Source organism: Marmota marmota, unplaced genomic scaffold (assembly GCF_001458135.2).
Source record: "Marmota marmota marmota unplaced genomic scaffold, marMar, whole genome shotgun sequence".
In the NCBI taxonomy this organism is placed as follows: Eukaryota; Metazoa; Chordata; class Mammalia; order Rodentia; family Sciuridae; genus Marmota; species Marmota marmota.
In genome coordinates this window covers 5,189,669-5,206,797 of record NW_026000223.1, presented here as the reverse complement: position 1 = coordinate 5,206,797, position 17,129 = coordinate 5,189,669, and the positions used below count along the sequence as shown (strand labels likewise).

General features: G+C 37.3%; 1 protein-coding gene across 11 annotated transcripts in view; it reads right to left on the bottom strand.

The window, feature by feature from the left end:
- The window catches only part of Unc5d (unc-5 netrin receptor D), a 499,601-nt gene that overhangs the window by 205,390 nt on the left and 277,082 nt on the right, over positions 1–17,129 (bottom strand). For all 11 annotated transcript variants that reach the window (XM_048792780.1, XM_015501255.2, XM_048792783.1 and 8 more), the window contains exon 3: positions 4,473–4,616. In XM_048792780.1, the coding sequence (XP_048648737.1) occupies positions 4,473–4,616 (144 nt within the window). The remainder of the gene's footprint in view (positions 1–4,472; positions 4,617–17,129) is intronic.

Below are 17,129 nucleotides of genomic sequence, written 5' to 3'. Positions count from 1 at the left end.
GGGGGGGGGGGGTAAAAGAAAGGGCTAAGTCGCCAAATGTTCATCCATGAAAATAAACAACTACGAATAACTGAAAATTCCTGGTTTTGACAAGCACCCAGCAGCAGAAGTAGCAGATGCCATAGCATGCCTGTCTACCTTCAGCTCAGCTGAACCAGACAAACGGGAGTGGGCCCGTGGGAGTCGTTCCCTGGAGACAAACTTCTGCCAGCTTTGTGTGGGTAAATGTGGGTTGGCATTATTTATTTATTTTTACCTTTATAAAACCATTTTTGAAACTGGGCCTCAAGCTATTCCCAGCCCAGGGCAGTTGGATGGGACAATAACCTCTTTATGATATAGGGTGGAATAATTAAGGAAAAAAGTTAAAATGGCAGGCACTTTGGCTCCTAAAACAAAGTGTTTATACACACATTAGAATTTGACCATGAGGAAGAATGCAATTGACTTTTAAAATAAGAAAGCAATCAATGCTTTCCTAAAAAAAAAAAAAAAACACTTAAAAGCATGTGAACTTTTATACTATGGTTCTCAAACTCCCATTTAACAGAAAAAAATCCACATGGCTCAGTAGCAAAAGCACTCAAGGGGGGTGTGGTGCAAGGACAGATGAGGTTCCATGTCTGCCATTAGCTAGGTGACCCCTCTGGACAGGTCACCTAATTTTTTGAAACATGTCAAATGACAAACACATATAATATGATGATAAATGGGTTAAATCAACGTTTCCCAAATAGTGCTTCTTAGAGGTATTCTAGGGTGTTGTTACTCAAAGTATGGTGCATGGACCAACCAGCAACATCTCTAACCAAAGAGTTCATTAGAAATACAAATATTGCTGACCTTAGAGTAGACCTCTTGAGTTATTTTTTTTTAATATTTATTTTTTAGTTTAGTTGGACATAATACCTTTGTTTTATTTATTTATTTTTATGTGGTGCTGAGGATCAAACCCAGGGCCTCGCACACACTCGGCGAGCGTTCTACCTCTGAAACATAACCCAGCCCCTCCTGAGTTATTTTAACTGAATCATCAGTAGTTTTTTTTTTTTTAAGGAACCCAGTAGATTTGTATGCATGTCATAGTTTGAGAAAAACTGCTTCTAGCCCAGACATTCCAGAGACAGCCGATCACAGAATCACCTGGTTAACTGAATACAAACAGCTTTCCTGGCCCTTCCTCCAGAGTTTGATCCAAAAGGTCTGGGGTGGAAGTCAGGACTCTGTATTTAACTAGTACCCCAGGGGTGTCCATTTCAATGAATAAATGAGTCATATAAATAAGTAATTTTGTTTGTACAGCTTCTCTTTAAAATGAAATCATTTCTAAGGGACACCATCCAGTAAGCTTCCTGGTGTTTTCATAAATTCACAAACGTGATCATGTCAAAACACTCATGTCAACACATCCTTCAGCTGAATGTACCAGTTGCCATGGAGGTTTTGCCCACTGCAATTTTCAAATTGTTAAATTCTTAATGGATCATTGGTTAAATGTAGGAAGCATAAGGAGCTCTAATGTTGAGCAAGAATAATTTAATGAGTAATATAAAAATGAGACTAATTTTGAAAAGTCCCCTCAAGATAATTGTCACCAGATTTATAAGCTACATTCATCTATCAAAATCCTTATTTAGCATATTAAGTTGTCTGTGGAATTTAAAAAAAAAACACAATTTAATATGAAGAAACATAGTGACAATTATATCCAAGTCAGCTTTTCATTACTGGGAGTAAAAACTACCCACATATACAGTGTGCTATTTTCTGGAAATGCTTACAAATAAATGCTAGAAATCTTCTCTCTTATGCTAATAAAACATAAAAATTATGCTTTTTTAAAGTGGATGTTGTTTTTCCTGTAAGCAAAGAGAAAAAATTTCAAGTAAGGTCCTGAAGGCAGGTTCCCCCTCCCAACTTTTGATGCCATTACTCTAGTTAAATTTCAATTTACATTTTAATGTACATTGGTCCCCAAGTCAAATGCAATATTTAATGACAAATCATGTCTTGACTTGCATAAATAATTTTAAATAAATTAAAAAACCTCTCACTTGCTACATATGAAGAAATTAAAAACATTTTGCAAAGGTTATTTGAGAATACATTAAGTGAATGCACAATATAGGTTTTAATAATATTCTGATAAATATTTGACTTAAAATTTACACCTCTATCATACACATATGTGTATATTATATACAAGAATGGCAAAATGATTTTTTTTAATCATTGGAGAGATTTGCAAAATCATGCCATGAAAGTATTTCACAACTCTAAAAATGTGGAAAGTGACAGAATAAAAAATGCATTTTCCATCCTTAGCATTCTTTGATTCTACCATGCCTGGAAGAGAGGAATACCAAGAGCTGATCTAGAATGGATTTTTGTAAATATCCATAATCTGAAGAAAAAGTATGAAGGCACTAAAATTTTCATTCAATTACAGCAAGGATTCACAGAGTTTCAGGTGAAAGATGCTGATTCTATGGAGAATCAGACATGTCATAAAATAGCCCCAATGAGAATGAGTGCTAGCTCTCTGCTAGGCACAGTTTTAAACACTTTATAATTACCGACACCTTTAACTCTTGCAATGACTATGAAGTAGGCACACATTCATGAATGAAGACACTAAAGATACAGTAGGGTGAAATAAAGTGTGGATCACCACAGAACAAAAAAGCGGCAAAGCTGCCAATGGAAACCAACAGGACTCAAGTCAGTTCCTTGCCATCATGTAAACACCCATGTGAAACCAGAGATCCCAGGAGGGAAGTCACATGTCAGTCAGTTGAAAGTGACATGCAGAACACTGGATCTGTAAGGACCAAGTACAGTATATACAAAGTCATAGGAAAAAGAGGTAGGTTGAACCATTCTCTGCCAATCTTTGTAAACAAAAATAAAGTTTTCCCCTGAGAAAACTCCTGGCAGTTTCTAGCAAACTGTGGCAATCAAGAACTAAGGGAGCAAGTACAAAGGAAGAAGAGACCAGAGGCAGACGGATCAGGCTATTTATAGTAGTTCAAAGAATAGGTGACAGATCACGTGGGCTTCAGAGAAGCAAAATAAAAAAAAAAAATAGAAAAGGAAAATTAAGGCTAAGAATAAAGAAACTGAGGAAGCCTATGTTGAAACCCCTCAAGCTGCTTCACCTCCTCTGTTTGGAGAGAGCCCAGTGAGTATCTGCCTTGGCTGTCCTGACTGAAACCATGTTGGGGGAGCTCAGACTTGGACTTGTTATGGGAAAGTAAATGCAAACATATGCCTTCTCTCAGCTGGCCTGCTACTTTAAGGCCATAAAATATTGGTTGGCTAAAGTCAAGTAACTAAATAACTATAGGAAAAATATTCCCCATGGTTCTCACTTAGAAAGCAGATTAGGAGGTGACCTCTCTTCCTTTTGTAAGCAAAAATAAAGTTTTCCCCTGAGAAAACAAAATTAAAAAAAATAAAGTTTTCCTCTGTGGCCCAGGCAACATCCAGGAGAGACCTTCTAAATTGCCAGCACAATGAAGGTGATGCCTATTTTTAAGAGGAAGCTTTCATTTCCCAGGACATGTAAATGTCTCTGCAAATAGCAATCCACTCCTCTTCTTAATCTCTAAACCATCAATATCTGTTATGAAGAATTCCTTGAGTTCTCAGATAAATCCCTCTTGTCCTGTATTCTTTATAGTACTCTCAAAAGACGCATTTGAATAGAACAACAATCATCTCTGTCCTCCACCGCCCCGTTTCTTTCTGAAAGGGCTTTTCTATTACTGGGCAAACAGTGTTGGTTTATGGGGATCCAAAGAGGTGGGATAATGGGACTGGGTGGGTTGAAGACATTTTAAAGAAGGAGAAAAGAAGATTGCATATTTATAAATCTTTATTTTTTTAGATTATATTTTCTTTCTTTCTTATGTATTATTTTTCAAGTGTACATTTTTCTTTCTTTCTTTCTTTGCTTTTTTTTAGACCTACTTGGGTCAAATAAATGCAGTTTCAAGACCCATTTCCATGTTTTAAGATTCAGAGAGAAGAGATTTAACAGTAGGCTATAAAAATCCCTTAATGTCTTATCTTTGCAGATTTGCTGGAAAGCACAGTAAACAGTCATTGCTCAACTTTTCCCATCAATGCCCTCTGAACTTTGTCATTGATGGCGAGCAGCAGAATCCATTTGCGTGGGTTTCTCTCAGGAAGAGTTTTTCCTGGCATTGTTGAGACACCTGCATTCTGACGATTGAGGCAGAATGTCTTAGACAAACTGATTTTGCTGATTGTCCTCTGGAGGAAATAATCAAACATTTAAAATACAAATTTAAAACAGTAAATTTAGAAGAGATAAAGACAGCTCCAATGGGTTCTTGTGTCCCCTGATTTATATTCTGTAGAAGCATGTAATATCTCCAAAGCCCTCTGAGCTCTATTTAACTCCTGTCCATGTTCCTACAGGACAAGGTCAAACAGAATATACTTACAGGCTATGCGCACAGAGGCCTTCCTGCTCTTGGAGGTACCCAGGTGGCTCCATGCCACACACTGGCACCAGTAGTCCTCTGGCCCGTGGAAGTCCTCTACCTGCTGCCTGGTGACATTGATGAACACCTCCCGGACCTTCAATCCTGATGGGGGAGAGAGAGAGAGAGAGACTATCAGCTGAGGCTACTGTGTTTCTCAAATGGAAAGTTAAGGTTAGCCAAACCTTTCCTTTTTAATTAAACAATTCTGTTTTTAATCAAGGCAAGGTTTTAATTACTTTGACAATAATATATTACTGCTAATTAAATTCCACCAGCTGAGTAGGCTGTAAGCACAAGTGTAAAGTATTATCAATGTGGCTCCACTATAATGCAGTAGTTTTCATAGTACCTTGACTTAGTGCTTTGTCTTTGTCTTTCATGGTATAAAATCTACCATGAAGAACAGAGCACCAAAGTTAATTGCTAGAATTATAGAATCTAAAGAGGTCGCAGCACACCAATCTCAGACACAACAGTTTCAGGTTCCTCTAAACACCATGCCCCAGGGCCACAGTTGGGTGTGCTACTGTAACAGTGTGGCTTTAGAATAAAGAGAATAAGAACATGTGCAGTATGAGGTGAACATGAAGGGGGTTCAAGGAAGGGCCAGAACACTGGCTTCAAAAGCTCAGGACAACTGAACCAATGGGATCCAAAGAAAGGTTAGGCAGAAACGCAAACCAGAAAAGGTGAAGTATGTCTTATATCACTGAAAGAAGAACCCAGGAAAACCCTCATCTCAATGATATGAAGGGGCATATCTATGGCTACATCTACAAACTGGGAAGAGCTATTAAGACCTTAAACTTTTAATGGGATTTTTGTGATTTTGCTTTCTAATTCAAATAGTTAGAAAATTTGCTTGGTATATTTCTAACTGGGTAGTGAAGCATCTTCCATAACTCTGACAAAAGTCTATCAGCCTTCCTTTCTTTGGGAAGAATGGTCACCTTCATTGATCAACAAAGATGAAAGAGGACATTCCTCTTCATCACCAACAAGGTAGCTGACTTTACAGTGAATGTGTCCTTTCTGTCCAGAAGAGATTCACTGTTCCTGTGCCTGGCTCTAGGATGGGCAGCATGGGAGAAGAGTAGCCAGGCTTACTGCACTCTGTGTATGTGCCCAGTGTCCTGCTCAGTTGAAACCTCTTCACTTACATTTCCATAACACAGAGCCAGTGAATGCTACTGTGGACCTATGCAGCAGATGAGAGCAATATGACTTAGGCTGAGTCCTCTGTCCACACTCATAGCTTGTAACTGGAGGACCTGGTGTTTAAAGCTGCTTCTGCCTTCCACTGGACTGGCCCTATGTTCAGATGGCTCTACACAATTCAATGCTATATCTATATTTTAAATACTTCTTCTTAATTATGGAAATAAGACTAACACATGAAATATTTAAAGAAAAATTAACCCACTAATTTCCAAGTTTTCCATTCTGTGACTATGTCCATGAAACTGACATAGGTGTTTTAATTTATATATCATATATATTTGTTTCATATGGATGAAAATACATTTTTTCAAATGTTTTACTCATTTCCCTATTAGTTTTCTTAAGCAAATATACCTTTAAAAACATGAATTGTTTCAAACATATTGTTAACATAAGTGGCATATGCATTGCTCAATTTAAGTTTTTATAGGTGTTCCACATGGCATTTGTTCCATCGGGCATTATGGAACAGAATGGCTTAAGAGGGTTAAGTACCTGTTATGGTTTGGACCTGAAATGTTACCCAAAGGCTCATGTGTTGAAGGCTTGGTCCCTAGTGCAGCAAAGTTCGGAATGGAGCTCTTGGAAAATGATTGGATTATGAGGGCCCTAACCTCATCAGCGGAGTAAGCCATTGATGTGTTAATAATTTGATGACATAATTAGGAGGTAGTGGAAACTGTAAAAGGTGGAACTGAGTTGAGGATGTAGGTCACAGGCGGGGAGTGGCGGGTAGCAAGGGAGGTGTGCTCTGGAAGAATATGTTGTCCATGAGCCCCCCACCTCTGTTTCCTGTTTGGTATAAGCTGAGCAGCTTTCCTGGGACACACCCTTGCACTCTGATGTTCAGTATCACCTCAGGACCAATGCAGTCAGTCAACCATGGACTGAAAACTCTGGAACTGTGAGCCAAAATAAAACTTGCCTTTTCTAAGGTGTTTATCTCAGGTGTTTTGAAGTAGTGACAAAAAGCTGTCAAACATATTGCCTATACTTTCTCTTTAAGTGTCACAAAGAATGCAAGGGCCAGAAGCATCAGTATGATCAAAATTAGCCAAGGACTCCCAGTGGAAGAGGTGGAACATGATCTTGTCTTGGGTATTAAAGAACAAGAATGGATTAGTCAGGTGGGGGAGACAGCCTTTCCATCCAACCAATAATATGCTATTCATAGTGTGTGATTAGAGACAGTTATGGCCACGTAAATCACCCTGTGCAATTTGAGGTAAACTTTCTATATTTGTAGGAGGTACCCACACACAGAAACTCATCCTGATGGCCACTTGATAATTCTCATTTTCCCTCTTTGAAATGGAAAGTGCACAAGTAGTGCATTTTCCTCGTCAGAGATATGACAGTTTTGAAAGCCATTTCCTCCACTGAAAAGAAGGAAAGAACCTTTGGAGGTGATGTTGTTATTGTTGTTGCTGCTGCTTTTTTATTTCCTTGCACTCAAAGAGCTGGGGGTGTAGCTCAGTATTAAAATGCTTGCCTAGCATGCACAAAGCCATGGGCTCAGTATCTAGCACTTAAAAAAAAAAAGAAAAGAAAAAAGAAAGTCGAGGGCAAGGACACTTGGCCACATCTGCAGGACAGGGAGACCTTTGAGACAGAATATATCAACACTTTGGGAAGCAGGGTCTACCCAAAGAAGTGTGCTATAATCTTGAAAGGATAAAAATGTGCTCAAGCTAATGAAGAACCCTCCTTTTTTTTTTTTTTCATTTTCCGTCTTATATTTAAGCTACCAATTTCCTCTAAGTTGGAAATGAAAACAAATATACCACCTCAAAATGGCTCCAAGAGTTCCCTACGGGATCAGAAAACAAAATGAATAAAACAACTGCTCTCAAGCTTGGTATATATTTTGCTATAAGTAGCATCAAGATGGTAGGCTGCAAGCAACATGACCATCTTATAAAAAGTATATCATCTGTCTGGATTAGGCCTTCTTCTTACATGAGGTCTTTAGTTTTGTCACTGTCCCTTTTAGAACACTTGGAAAATTATGAATACTTTGTATCTATTATATTTTCATTAATATAACACAAGAACTATTAGAATAAGTTGACTTTTTTTTGAAAACGGTACATTCGTTCTTAAATTCTCATTTCCCTTATTAGAAACACTCACACAAATACTTACATATGTATATGAGTGTGTATGTACATACACATAGGTAGGTTTGTATATGTCCATAACCACACAGGAGAAACAGCTAAGAAAACCACCTCTATTTAAAGAAAGCACTCCCCCGTCCTCTCCCCCACTCCACTGAAGTTTATCCTCCCTTGCTGCAAGCAGAGACAGTCATCTACTTCTCCACCTCCATAGATGGCAGCTAACTTGTTCTAGGAAGTGCTATAGCGGCACAAAAATTCCAAGCAAATAAAAGATGGCATCTCATAAATAAGAGTTGCATTGTACCCGATAACTTGCATAACTTTAATAAGCATGGAAAAGTCCAACCCTTTAAATTATTGTGCAAATTATACCCATCAGCTTTTGTTATGGAGTAGAGTCTTACAGAATATAAAAATATGACTATGGTACTGATATGCTAATAAGCTTTCTACGCTGTTGGATGGTTTAGTTGTAGATAGACTAATGTTGGCAGCCGATGAATAATTGTTCTGCATGTACTAAACATAACAGAGCAGCACAGAACTTCATCATTTGTCAGCTTTATTTGTTTAAATGAGAAAAATGCTGACAGCAGTTATTGCTGTAATCCCCTTATTTATCAGATAGAAAACACTAGTTACTCTTAGCAGGTCTAATCCTGTTGGGAGACTCAAAGTTAGAGAATTTTCCAACTAATTGAAGGTAGATGGGTCATTGTTCAAAAGAGAGAAATGCAAAAGTCAGGAGAAAAGAAATGGAGAGGGAAGAAAATTAAAATATTTTTTTTCCTGGTTAACATTTAATAAAAGGACCACATAGTCTCAGTGTAAAATCTGAACTTGTTCTGTCGCTAATAAAAAATTCTGGAATTGTATTTAACATTCAGTACCATGCCCACCCCAGCCTGGTGTCTACTAACAGCTGTCCCCACACCTCTTATCTACAGCTCATTATCACACTTCCACAAAGCCCATCAGTAACATCCTTTGGTGGTTATTGTTGCCAACCAGTTCTCAGATACACCTGGCGATGGGCACTTGGGGAGGGATTTGACATGGTTCTCAGATGTTTACCTCCCCTCACAGCTTTATGTTCTTCAACCATTTGGAGGTTTTCTGTAGTAGGATGCTCGGCTTACTAAACTGAATAAATACATTCGAGAAGGAAGAGAGAGTTCCTTTCTCCTCTCAGAGGTTTTTCATACCTCAAGCCACTGGAAACAGCAGGAGCCTGGCAACGTAGGTTTTAGTTGAATTGTTTTATCACCTCAGTCTCTGTATCTGCTTTCCTGGGTGTTTTTAGCTCAGTGTTTCACGTGCTCTGTGCTTCACTTTCTGCATTGTAATGTTTCATAACTGGAAACTTATCCAAAAGAATAGTTATCCAACTTTTTGTGGACCAAGCTCCAAAGAATCATTTCTGTGCTGTATCATCAGTAACACAGGGATTTGCTCAGTTCTTGAGGGAAAAAAAAAAATCAAATTCCCTGTGAAAAAACATCAGACTGTAGTGTTTAAGAGGCTTTACTTCTGGACTATTGATCCTTAGTATCTCAGCCCCTCTGCTGCCCAGATTTGGCTGAGGTGGTCCCTCCTTGTACTGCTTCCTGAGTGAACAGAAAACAGCTCATTTGGCTGGAAGAGGTTGAGTCCACCATTTATATAAGGCAATGTTTTCCACTTATCTCTTTGGAGTCCAGGAATAGAGCCCAGAAAACATGCTTGAACAATGAGAAGCTTTTCCATATTTTGAATAATCACATATTGTCATTATAATATTTGTATGACCCTTTACTTTGATTAATACTGTCATGTACCTTAGCTTATTTCATCCTAAAATGTGTGTTACTATTATTTATGGTTTTATGATTGTAATTTTGCTCCAGTTCCCATTACATAAGATAGTGTCAAAGGTGTTACAAATTTTGTGACACATATTCGTTTGGAAAAAAATATGTATCGAATGCCTCATTTGTGCCTACTCCTGTGCTAAGTGGTGAGAATACCACAGTAAGCCGACTATGAAGATTCCTGACCTCAAGGAGCATCTAGACTAAATGAGAAGACACTTCAACACTCCCCAACCATGTGGAACAACACTGCAGAAAGCACAAAGAGGCCACAGGATCACACCAAGGTAGCTCCTAAGCTCTCTGTGGGTAAGAAAAAGCTTCTTGGTTGGGTTCCATTCTGCCTAAGATTTGAGGGCTCTGAAGTCATCAATATGTAGCTTGGTATCTAGGGCAAATCTCTGGGGGCTCTTGATTCTGGTAAGGACACATGAGTATCACAAATACCTGAAACTTCAAAACTCTGGAAAAAATTATCATGGAAGTGCACCTCCCTAACTTGAAGGAGTTTAGATGTCTTCGGGCCAACATGCTACTGAAAATAGTAAATTAAATATAGATAATTAAAAGGTAGAACTATATTTCATTTTTCTGGCAGATGATTAATTAGGGCTAAATGTCTTTTGCTTCTTCATCCTAGCAACAAGATTAAAATGTATTCTGACAAAAAAAAAGTCATCCTTTGAATGTGCATGTGCACTATGCTTAATGAATACTCTTTAGTTTCCCCAGGATAATAAGCACTTCACGTAGTCTTCAGAAGCACCACAAGTTCAGACTTAAGTACAGAAACGAAGAATACACCCAAGCGTTCTCTTTTCTTCCACACCAGGGATTAGAATTAATCAGCTCAGACATGTCTGGCAGAAGGAAGAAAATTAGCTGGATATTGTTGTCTGATGACAGCAAGAAGCAGAACTTCAGAGGGAAAAGTGGACATGGGAGTAGCATTTAGAGGACAGCATCCAGGGAGTCACTCACTTCTGTGTCAGAGGACAACATGGGAGACATGGTCATCCTTTCCAACCCTGTGGCCTAGACAGTGGCTTTGCATTCCTGTAGTCACTGAAATCACCTTCTTCTAGGCAGGTCATGGCCTGAGGTCAGGGCAGGTACCATACAGTGTGGGTCACGCACAAATACCATGGGCTTTGGGAACGGCATCAAGACTGAATGCACACTGAATGGACAAATCATAGACAACAATAAAATGAAGGCCAGTTAGCTGTTAATAATGTTGGCCTTCTTTATCTTTTTGGAATTGTGAAAGTGAACAATGATGAAAGATTTGTCTTCTGAATCACCATCAACAGCCACTTGCCTCGTTCTAAAAACAAAATAGCAGACTTATCATTTTGAAGGCTAACCTTGAATGGGTATTATGTAAACATAATAGTGAGGATAGATACATTTTACACATGGAGAAACTGAGGTAAAAGGAAGTTAAGTGACATACTTGTAAAAAACGCCTATATAGAGAGCTATATTTCATGTCACCATCTAACACTAATACCCATGCTCTGAAGCACTAGGCAATCTTCAGGGTTTTTGTTTCATTTTGTTTCACAGCTTCATAATTCCTACTTCAGACACCTAAACATACACCTGGTGTTGTAGGAACAGAAAAGAACACAAGAAAATCCAAAAACATTACTCAAGAATTTAGGATTTGGAACAAATCTCTGTTCAATATTGGGAATTGTTATAAAACTGATGAGCTGCTTCCAGTCACTGCTAAGATGGAATGAGAGTAAGTGGTCTACAGATTTTTTTGATGTTGTTGTAAGAAAGGTTAAATTAGACCCGAGAGACATGGCTTTCATACTCTGCTACAGGATATGGAGGGATTCATAATATTTAGCTGCAAACCTTTTAAGAATTTGTCAGTCCTCTCTGAGAGGCAGAGTGATGAACAAGATGAAACTCAGGGTGGAGAGAGAGGAAGTTTCTATAAAAGTGAGTTTTAAACCCACAAACTGTCAATGGAACACTTGAGAGATTGATTCTCTCTATGTTCTATGGTCTAAAATATATGCTTCCCAAATGTGCCTTGGTGATTTGTGAATCACTGAAGGCAACTTCAAATTAATGGTTTTCTGGAAGATACTATATTCAAATCCTCATCACCAGCACAGCAAAGTTCTGAGATGCTAACTTTAAAGATTTAATACATTTTTATTTCCACTCTTCTCTCTTTTCTCAACGCAATCCATTAACCTTTTATCCCCAGAGAGAGGATCCAGTTGTTTAAAAAGGAAATCACACACAATAGAGTCCCTGAAACGATATCTTTTAAAAAGAAAAAAAATATATTAGTTTACCAGAGTTGAGACTTTTCCCATAACAGGATGAAACACACATTATTTCACTCATTAGAGTTGGATACCTCTGAGATAAAATAAGATAAAAGCATGAAGCATTGTTAAGGGAACTCTCATTTTTATTGAACAATAAAGAACTAGTTTAGCTTATTGATAACTCAAGCTTCCCACAGGCAATATAATCTTGATTGTCAAGATAGGTTTGGCTTCTTGCTGTTTTTTGTTGCTTTTTTTTTTTTTTTTGTCATTTGCTGTTGTTGTATATGAACATGTGTGTGTCTGCCTGTTATATTAAAGCTCTTGATTTCCATGTTACTGAATACACCACCCTTTTCACAGGGGCATGGTTCCTGGGTTGGGATTACCTCTAAATTCTAAGCTTCCAGATGTTAACAGAAGCAAAACCTAGGAAAGAAGAGTTCCCATATTTCCAAATGAAATGAGGCAGAACAAATGAAAGAGGATCCCTTGGCTTCTGCAGAGAACTAAAAGTGTACATTACTAAGAGGTATAGCCATGTCTGTGCAAACACAGTAACTCATGTCAAATAAATTGTACTTTTTGCAGGAAAGAACTCTAGCTCAGGGTTTTCCAAGCTAAATTGCATGAAAACACACAATCCTTTTTCTTCTTATTTGAACTGTTAGATGACGGGGCCAAATTACCAAAAAGACCAAAGGCAGTTTGCAGCCTTTAACAACTGAAAGGACTTATTGCTTCCAATTTGGAAATACAAAAGATTCTGTGTCTACACCAAACCCTCCCAGGTCCCATGCATTTCCCATTAGATCTGTGAAGAAAGCAAGCGCATCAGTAAAAAAAACTATATCAAAAGTCTCTTATATTTCAGAAATGGAGAATATGTTGTCCAAGATATGTAAGGAGTTACTTCCAACAGGACTTAAAATATATAGAGAGAAAATATTATACTTTTCTCTGGCCAAATGTGGTCCTGCTGTCCTTGGCTTCTTAGTGTCATTCAGTCCTGGACTAGCAGGAATTATTTTACAGATCCAATCAAAAGCCATTAAGTCTGTAAAGGTAGTCAAGCACTATTCTCCAGCTCCACACTGGAGAACCCAAGGGAGGTAATGCATCTATTTTTCAATACCTGAGGCCATTTTGTTTCCAACCTTAATTGCACTTATGTATTGGTTTGGGGTAAAATATCTCCACTTATCTTGCTCCTGTTTCCACTATTTCACTATTAATACAGAGCTTAGGAAACATAATTGCAGTGTGCAGTAGACAGCGATTTTCATTAACTACACAGAAGAAAACTGTTTAGGGAGAGACATTTCTTTCTTATTGATTCAATAAAAATGACTTGGAAGAAAAGGGTGTGCTTATTAAATTCTTTTCAAAAGGTAACTGTTAAAATTTAAAATCTTTTTCAACAGCATTTAAAAAAACTGGTATATAATCTCTTCTGATTGTCATTTATGAATTTTTGTTCTGCCCAGTTCCTTTGAAATATGTAACTTTTATTGGCCTTAAAAAATAATAGCAAAAAAAAAAAAAAAAAAAAAAAAAAAGAATAGATATCAGNNNNAAAAAAAAAAAAAAAAAAAAAAAAGAAATAGAGAAGGGGAGATTTTTACTTGGAAGTAGAGAATATAATCAACAATGCTCTCTGCAAGACATGGAGTTGCCTAGCAATGCTATGGGAATTAAAAGGGGGAAATAATAACAAAACAGAATGTTGTGAAGTTACAAGAGGGTGTACTGTTAAATCGGCTTGCAATACTTATCCAGAGGCCTTTAAATGAGAATGATATAATAAGATTTTCTAGCAATGGTATAAAAAATATGGGTGATAGTTTTTCAATGTTCTTCCTTTCATTTAGAGCAGTTTACCCAATGGGATTTGCTATTTTGAGTTCATGATTAGGCAAAATCTAGGACAGACATTTGAGAATCAATCATAGGGCTCCTTGGAACCAGTGGTATGTGTGTCTTTTCCGGTTGGGCTAAATGAGTATAAGATACATCAACCTTTCATATTCTCCCATTGATGTGTAGGCTACTCTTTATGTAGTTGATTCTGTTCCCTTTGTTATGCTATCCCAAGTTTCAGAGTCCTCCTGTCAATTTTTCAAGATGAGATCTGTGATGGTGAGACTACTATTGTTTCCAACTCAACTTCTCCCACAAACAAGTTTAATCATCCAGGTGCATCCTATATTCCAACTATGGAGCCTGAAGTCAGAAACCTGTCTGACCCTAAGACTCAATTGGTTTTCTTCTTTTTCTTTGATTATGTCAAATCTTTTCAAGAAGAAAACTGCTCCTGCAATCCTGGAAATGTCTCTACACCTTTGAATGGAATAAGTTTTTATCTAACAGTGCCAGAAACATGACACAGAATAAGGAATTGGCCCTTAAAGAGATGGCAGAAACAGGAATAAAGATATCCCAATGAATACATGCAGCGCTACACCCTTGGAAGACTGAAACCCTAAACAGATTCATGATGGATCATGTACAGAAATCCAAATTTACATGAGGAAAAGTACTTGTGGGTGTTTTGATTAGGAAGAACATACTAATTTGTAGGGAAAAGTTGTTTGTAGTGTCAAAAAATGTACCTGAAGTCAACACAAGCAACTGTGGTTTCTAGACACAGCTACACCAATAACTAGTTATACCTTGTGGATCACAGAATTTTTAATGTATAAAATAGGACTGCTAGATTATCACTAGGATCTCTTGTAATTCTCAGAGTTGGATTCCAAGATTCTAAGCAAGCTGGGGTCTGAAGAACAATATCTCTAAGACAGGTACCTTTGTAAATTCCTCATACAACTCTAGTTCCAATCTGGAAATGAAAGGGGGGATTGTGATAGGGCTTTTATCTTCAAACATTTGCATTTCTACTGCAATCCCAAATTAGCTCAAAACTGAATAATGATTAGCACTCTGTGTGTATATAAATAAGTATAAAATGTCTAGTTCTCTACCCTTTCCTTCACTGACTTCTAGGCAGAGACAGACTGTAACCTAAATATGATTTTTTTTATTGGTTGTTCAAAACATTACAAATCTCTTGACATATCATCTTTCATACATTAGATTCAAGTTGGTTGATTTTGAACAGTTTTTCCTTGCTCTGGAACTCAGCCTACCCTGAGTTCCTTCTTCACTGGATACAGATGTTCTTCTCCCTTTCTCATGAAGAACTGTGTCTAGTTGCTTTTCCTTTTCATATCAGCCTTTCTCTTGAAACAGCTCCTCATCTCCCTGGCTTCGTTCTATACTGATGATTACCAAATGCATTCTTCTGTCTGCTCTGAAGTCTGCCAATTTCTACAACTGTTATCTCTCTTGAGATTCCATAAGCATTTGAAACTCAGATAGTCCAAACAATGATCTCAGATTTTTTTTCTTGCTGATGTAATTATTCCTATTAATTGCACTACTATTCTAGTAATAAGTTAAATTTTATTCCTCTACTGTCTTTATTCATTTGGTCAGCTGTAACATTCTATGTTATTAAATAGTCCTCTATCAACCAGATATCTACTTCTTACCATTATTCTAGAAACAGATCTCCTTTCTTCTCACCTGAGCTATCTGTGTCTAACTTCCTCATTCTTCTTACCATTCCAGACACTTCTGCCAAATTTAGCCTTTGAAGCACAGCTCCACCCATTATACTCTCACAAAACAATACAATCAATCTCTGCCACTAGCACGTCCATAAAATTAAATAAAGAACTCCTCACTCTGGCATTGGAGGCTTTCCATGCTATTAATTAAACTAAATTTTCTAGCTGTCAGCTGCTATTCTCCTACATTAATTTTATATTTCAACCAAACCCAATTTCTTGCTGAACACATACTCAGTTTCCTCTCATTAGTTAATGTTTGTGGCCTTCAAACCACTGGAACTCTTCTCCCCACCGCACAGTGTAGCACCAGTTATGCCTGTTTGGATTCCTCATTCATCAATGTCCCTTTCAAATGCACTTTCACAACACCCTTCCTAACATTTCTGGTTAGATGTGATCTTTTCTTTTAATCCTCTGCAGAACCACATACCTCCATTCAGAAATTTATTTGCTTTACTCTTTCCATAGCTATAAAGTACACCTACAGGAGCTACATCTTGACTCTCTTTGAATACTCTGAAAGGCCTAGCCTCATACATTGGAACTTATTGGTATGTTGTTACTACATTGAGCTCACTTGAGGCTTTCTAATTATACTAAGGATTTCTGACTTATTCAAAGTCTAACATCTAGTGAGTTGGCCAAATAGAACTAATAAAATCAATAGTCTAGGGTGTGACTAGACTCTATTTTGAAGAACTAAGGTTCAAAAGTATATATTATTTCTGCTACATATTAAGCTATAAAAAATATGAATTTGAAGGGTTTTAGTCAAGTGATCTTACACTAAGATACAGCACAAGCATTTAATTTACGTAAATCCTGGTTTCTCTGTATATAAGAAGGTAATAATTGCATTAGCCTAATAGGCTGTAATAAGGACTGAGTAATGCCCACCAAATGCTTAGATAAGGCCTAGTATATTGTGACTACTCAATAAACATAAACCAGTGTAATCATAATTCCATCATCATTATTTATCACTCAAACTATTAATAAAAATGGTTCTGAAAGTCTTTCATGTAAGAGATCCTGCTAGAATACAGTGATCTAATTTGGGATCCGTCAATACACAGTAATCAAAAAATCTTCAAGAGTACTCCAAAGCCACCAACTGCGGAGAATAAAGTATACAAGAATAATATATAGGAGGAAGTATTAAAAGAAATTAAAATAATGGTACTTAAAATGTGTTTGATGAAAGATTTAATATTTGTCTCAAAATATTTAGAATTCAGAAAATGAAAACAGCAACTGAAGTTAATATTCCAAGAAGAATAATTTCCAAAGAGAATATTAACTTCCATCCAGTGTTAAATGCTGAAAGCTATATAGACCAAGAAAAATGCCTCTGCAGCATATTTGAATAGCTATCAAAGGAGCTGTGGAATCAACTACATCTTCAATGTCTGGGATAATGTTAATATAAACTCATTTAAATAAAGGATGGCAGGTGGTTTCTAGTCTTTCCCATACATAACACAGTGGG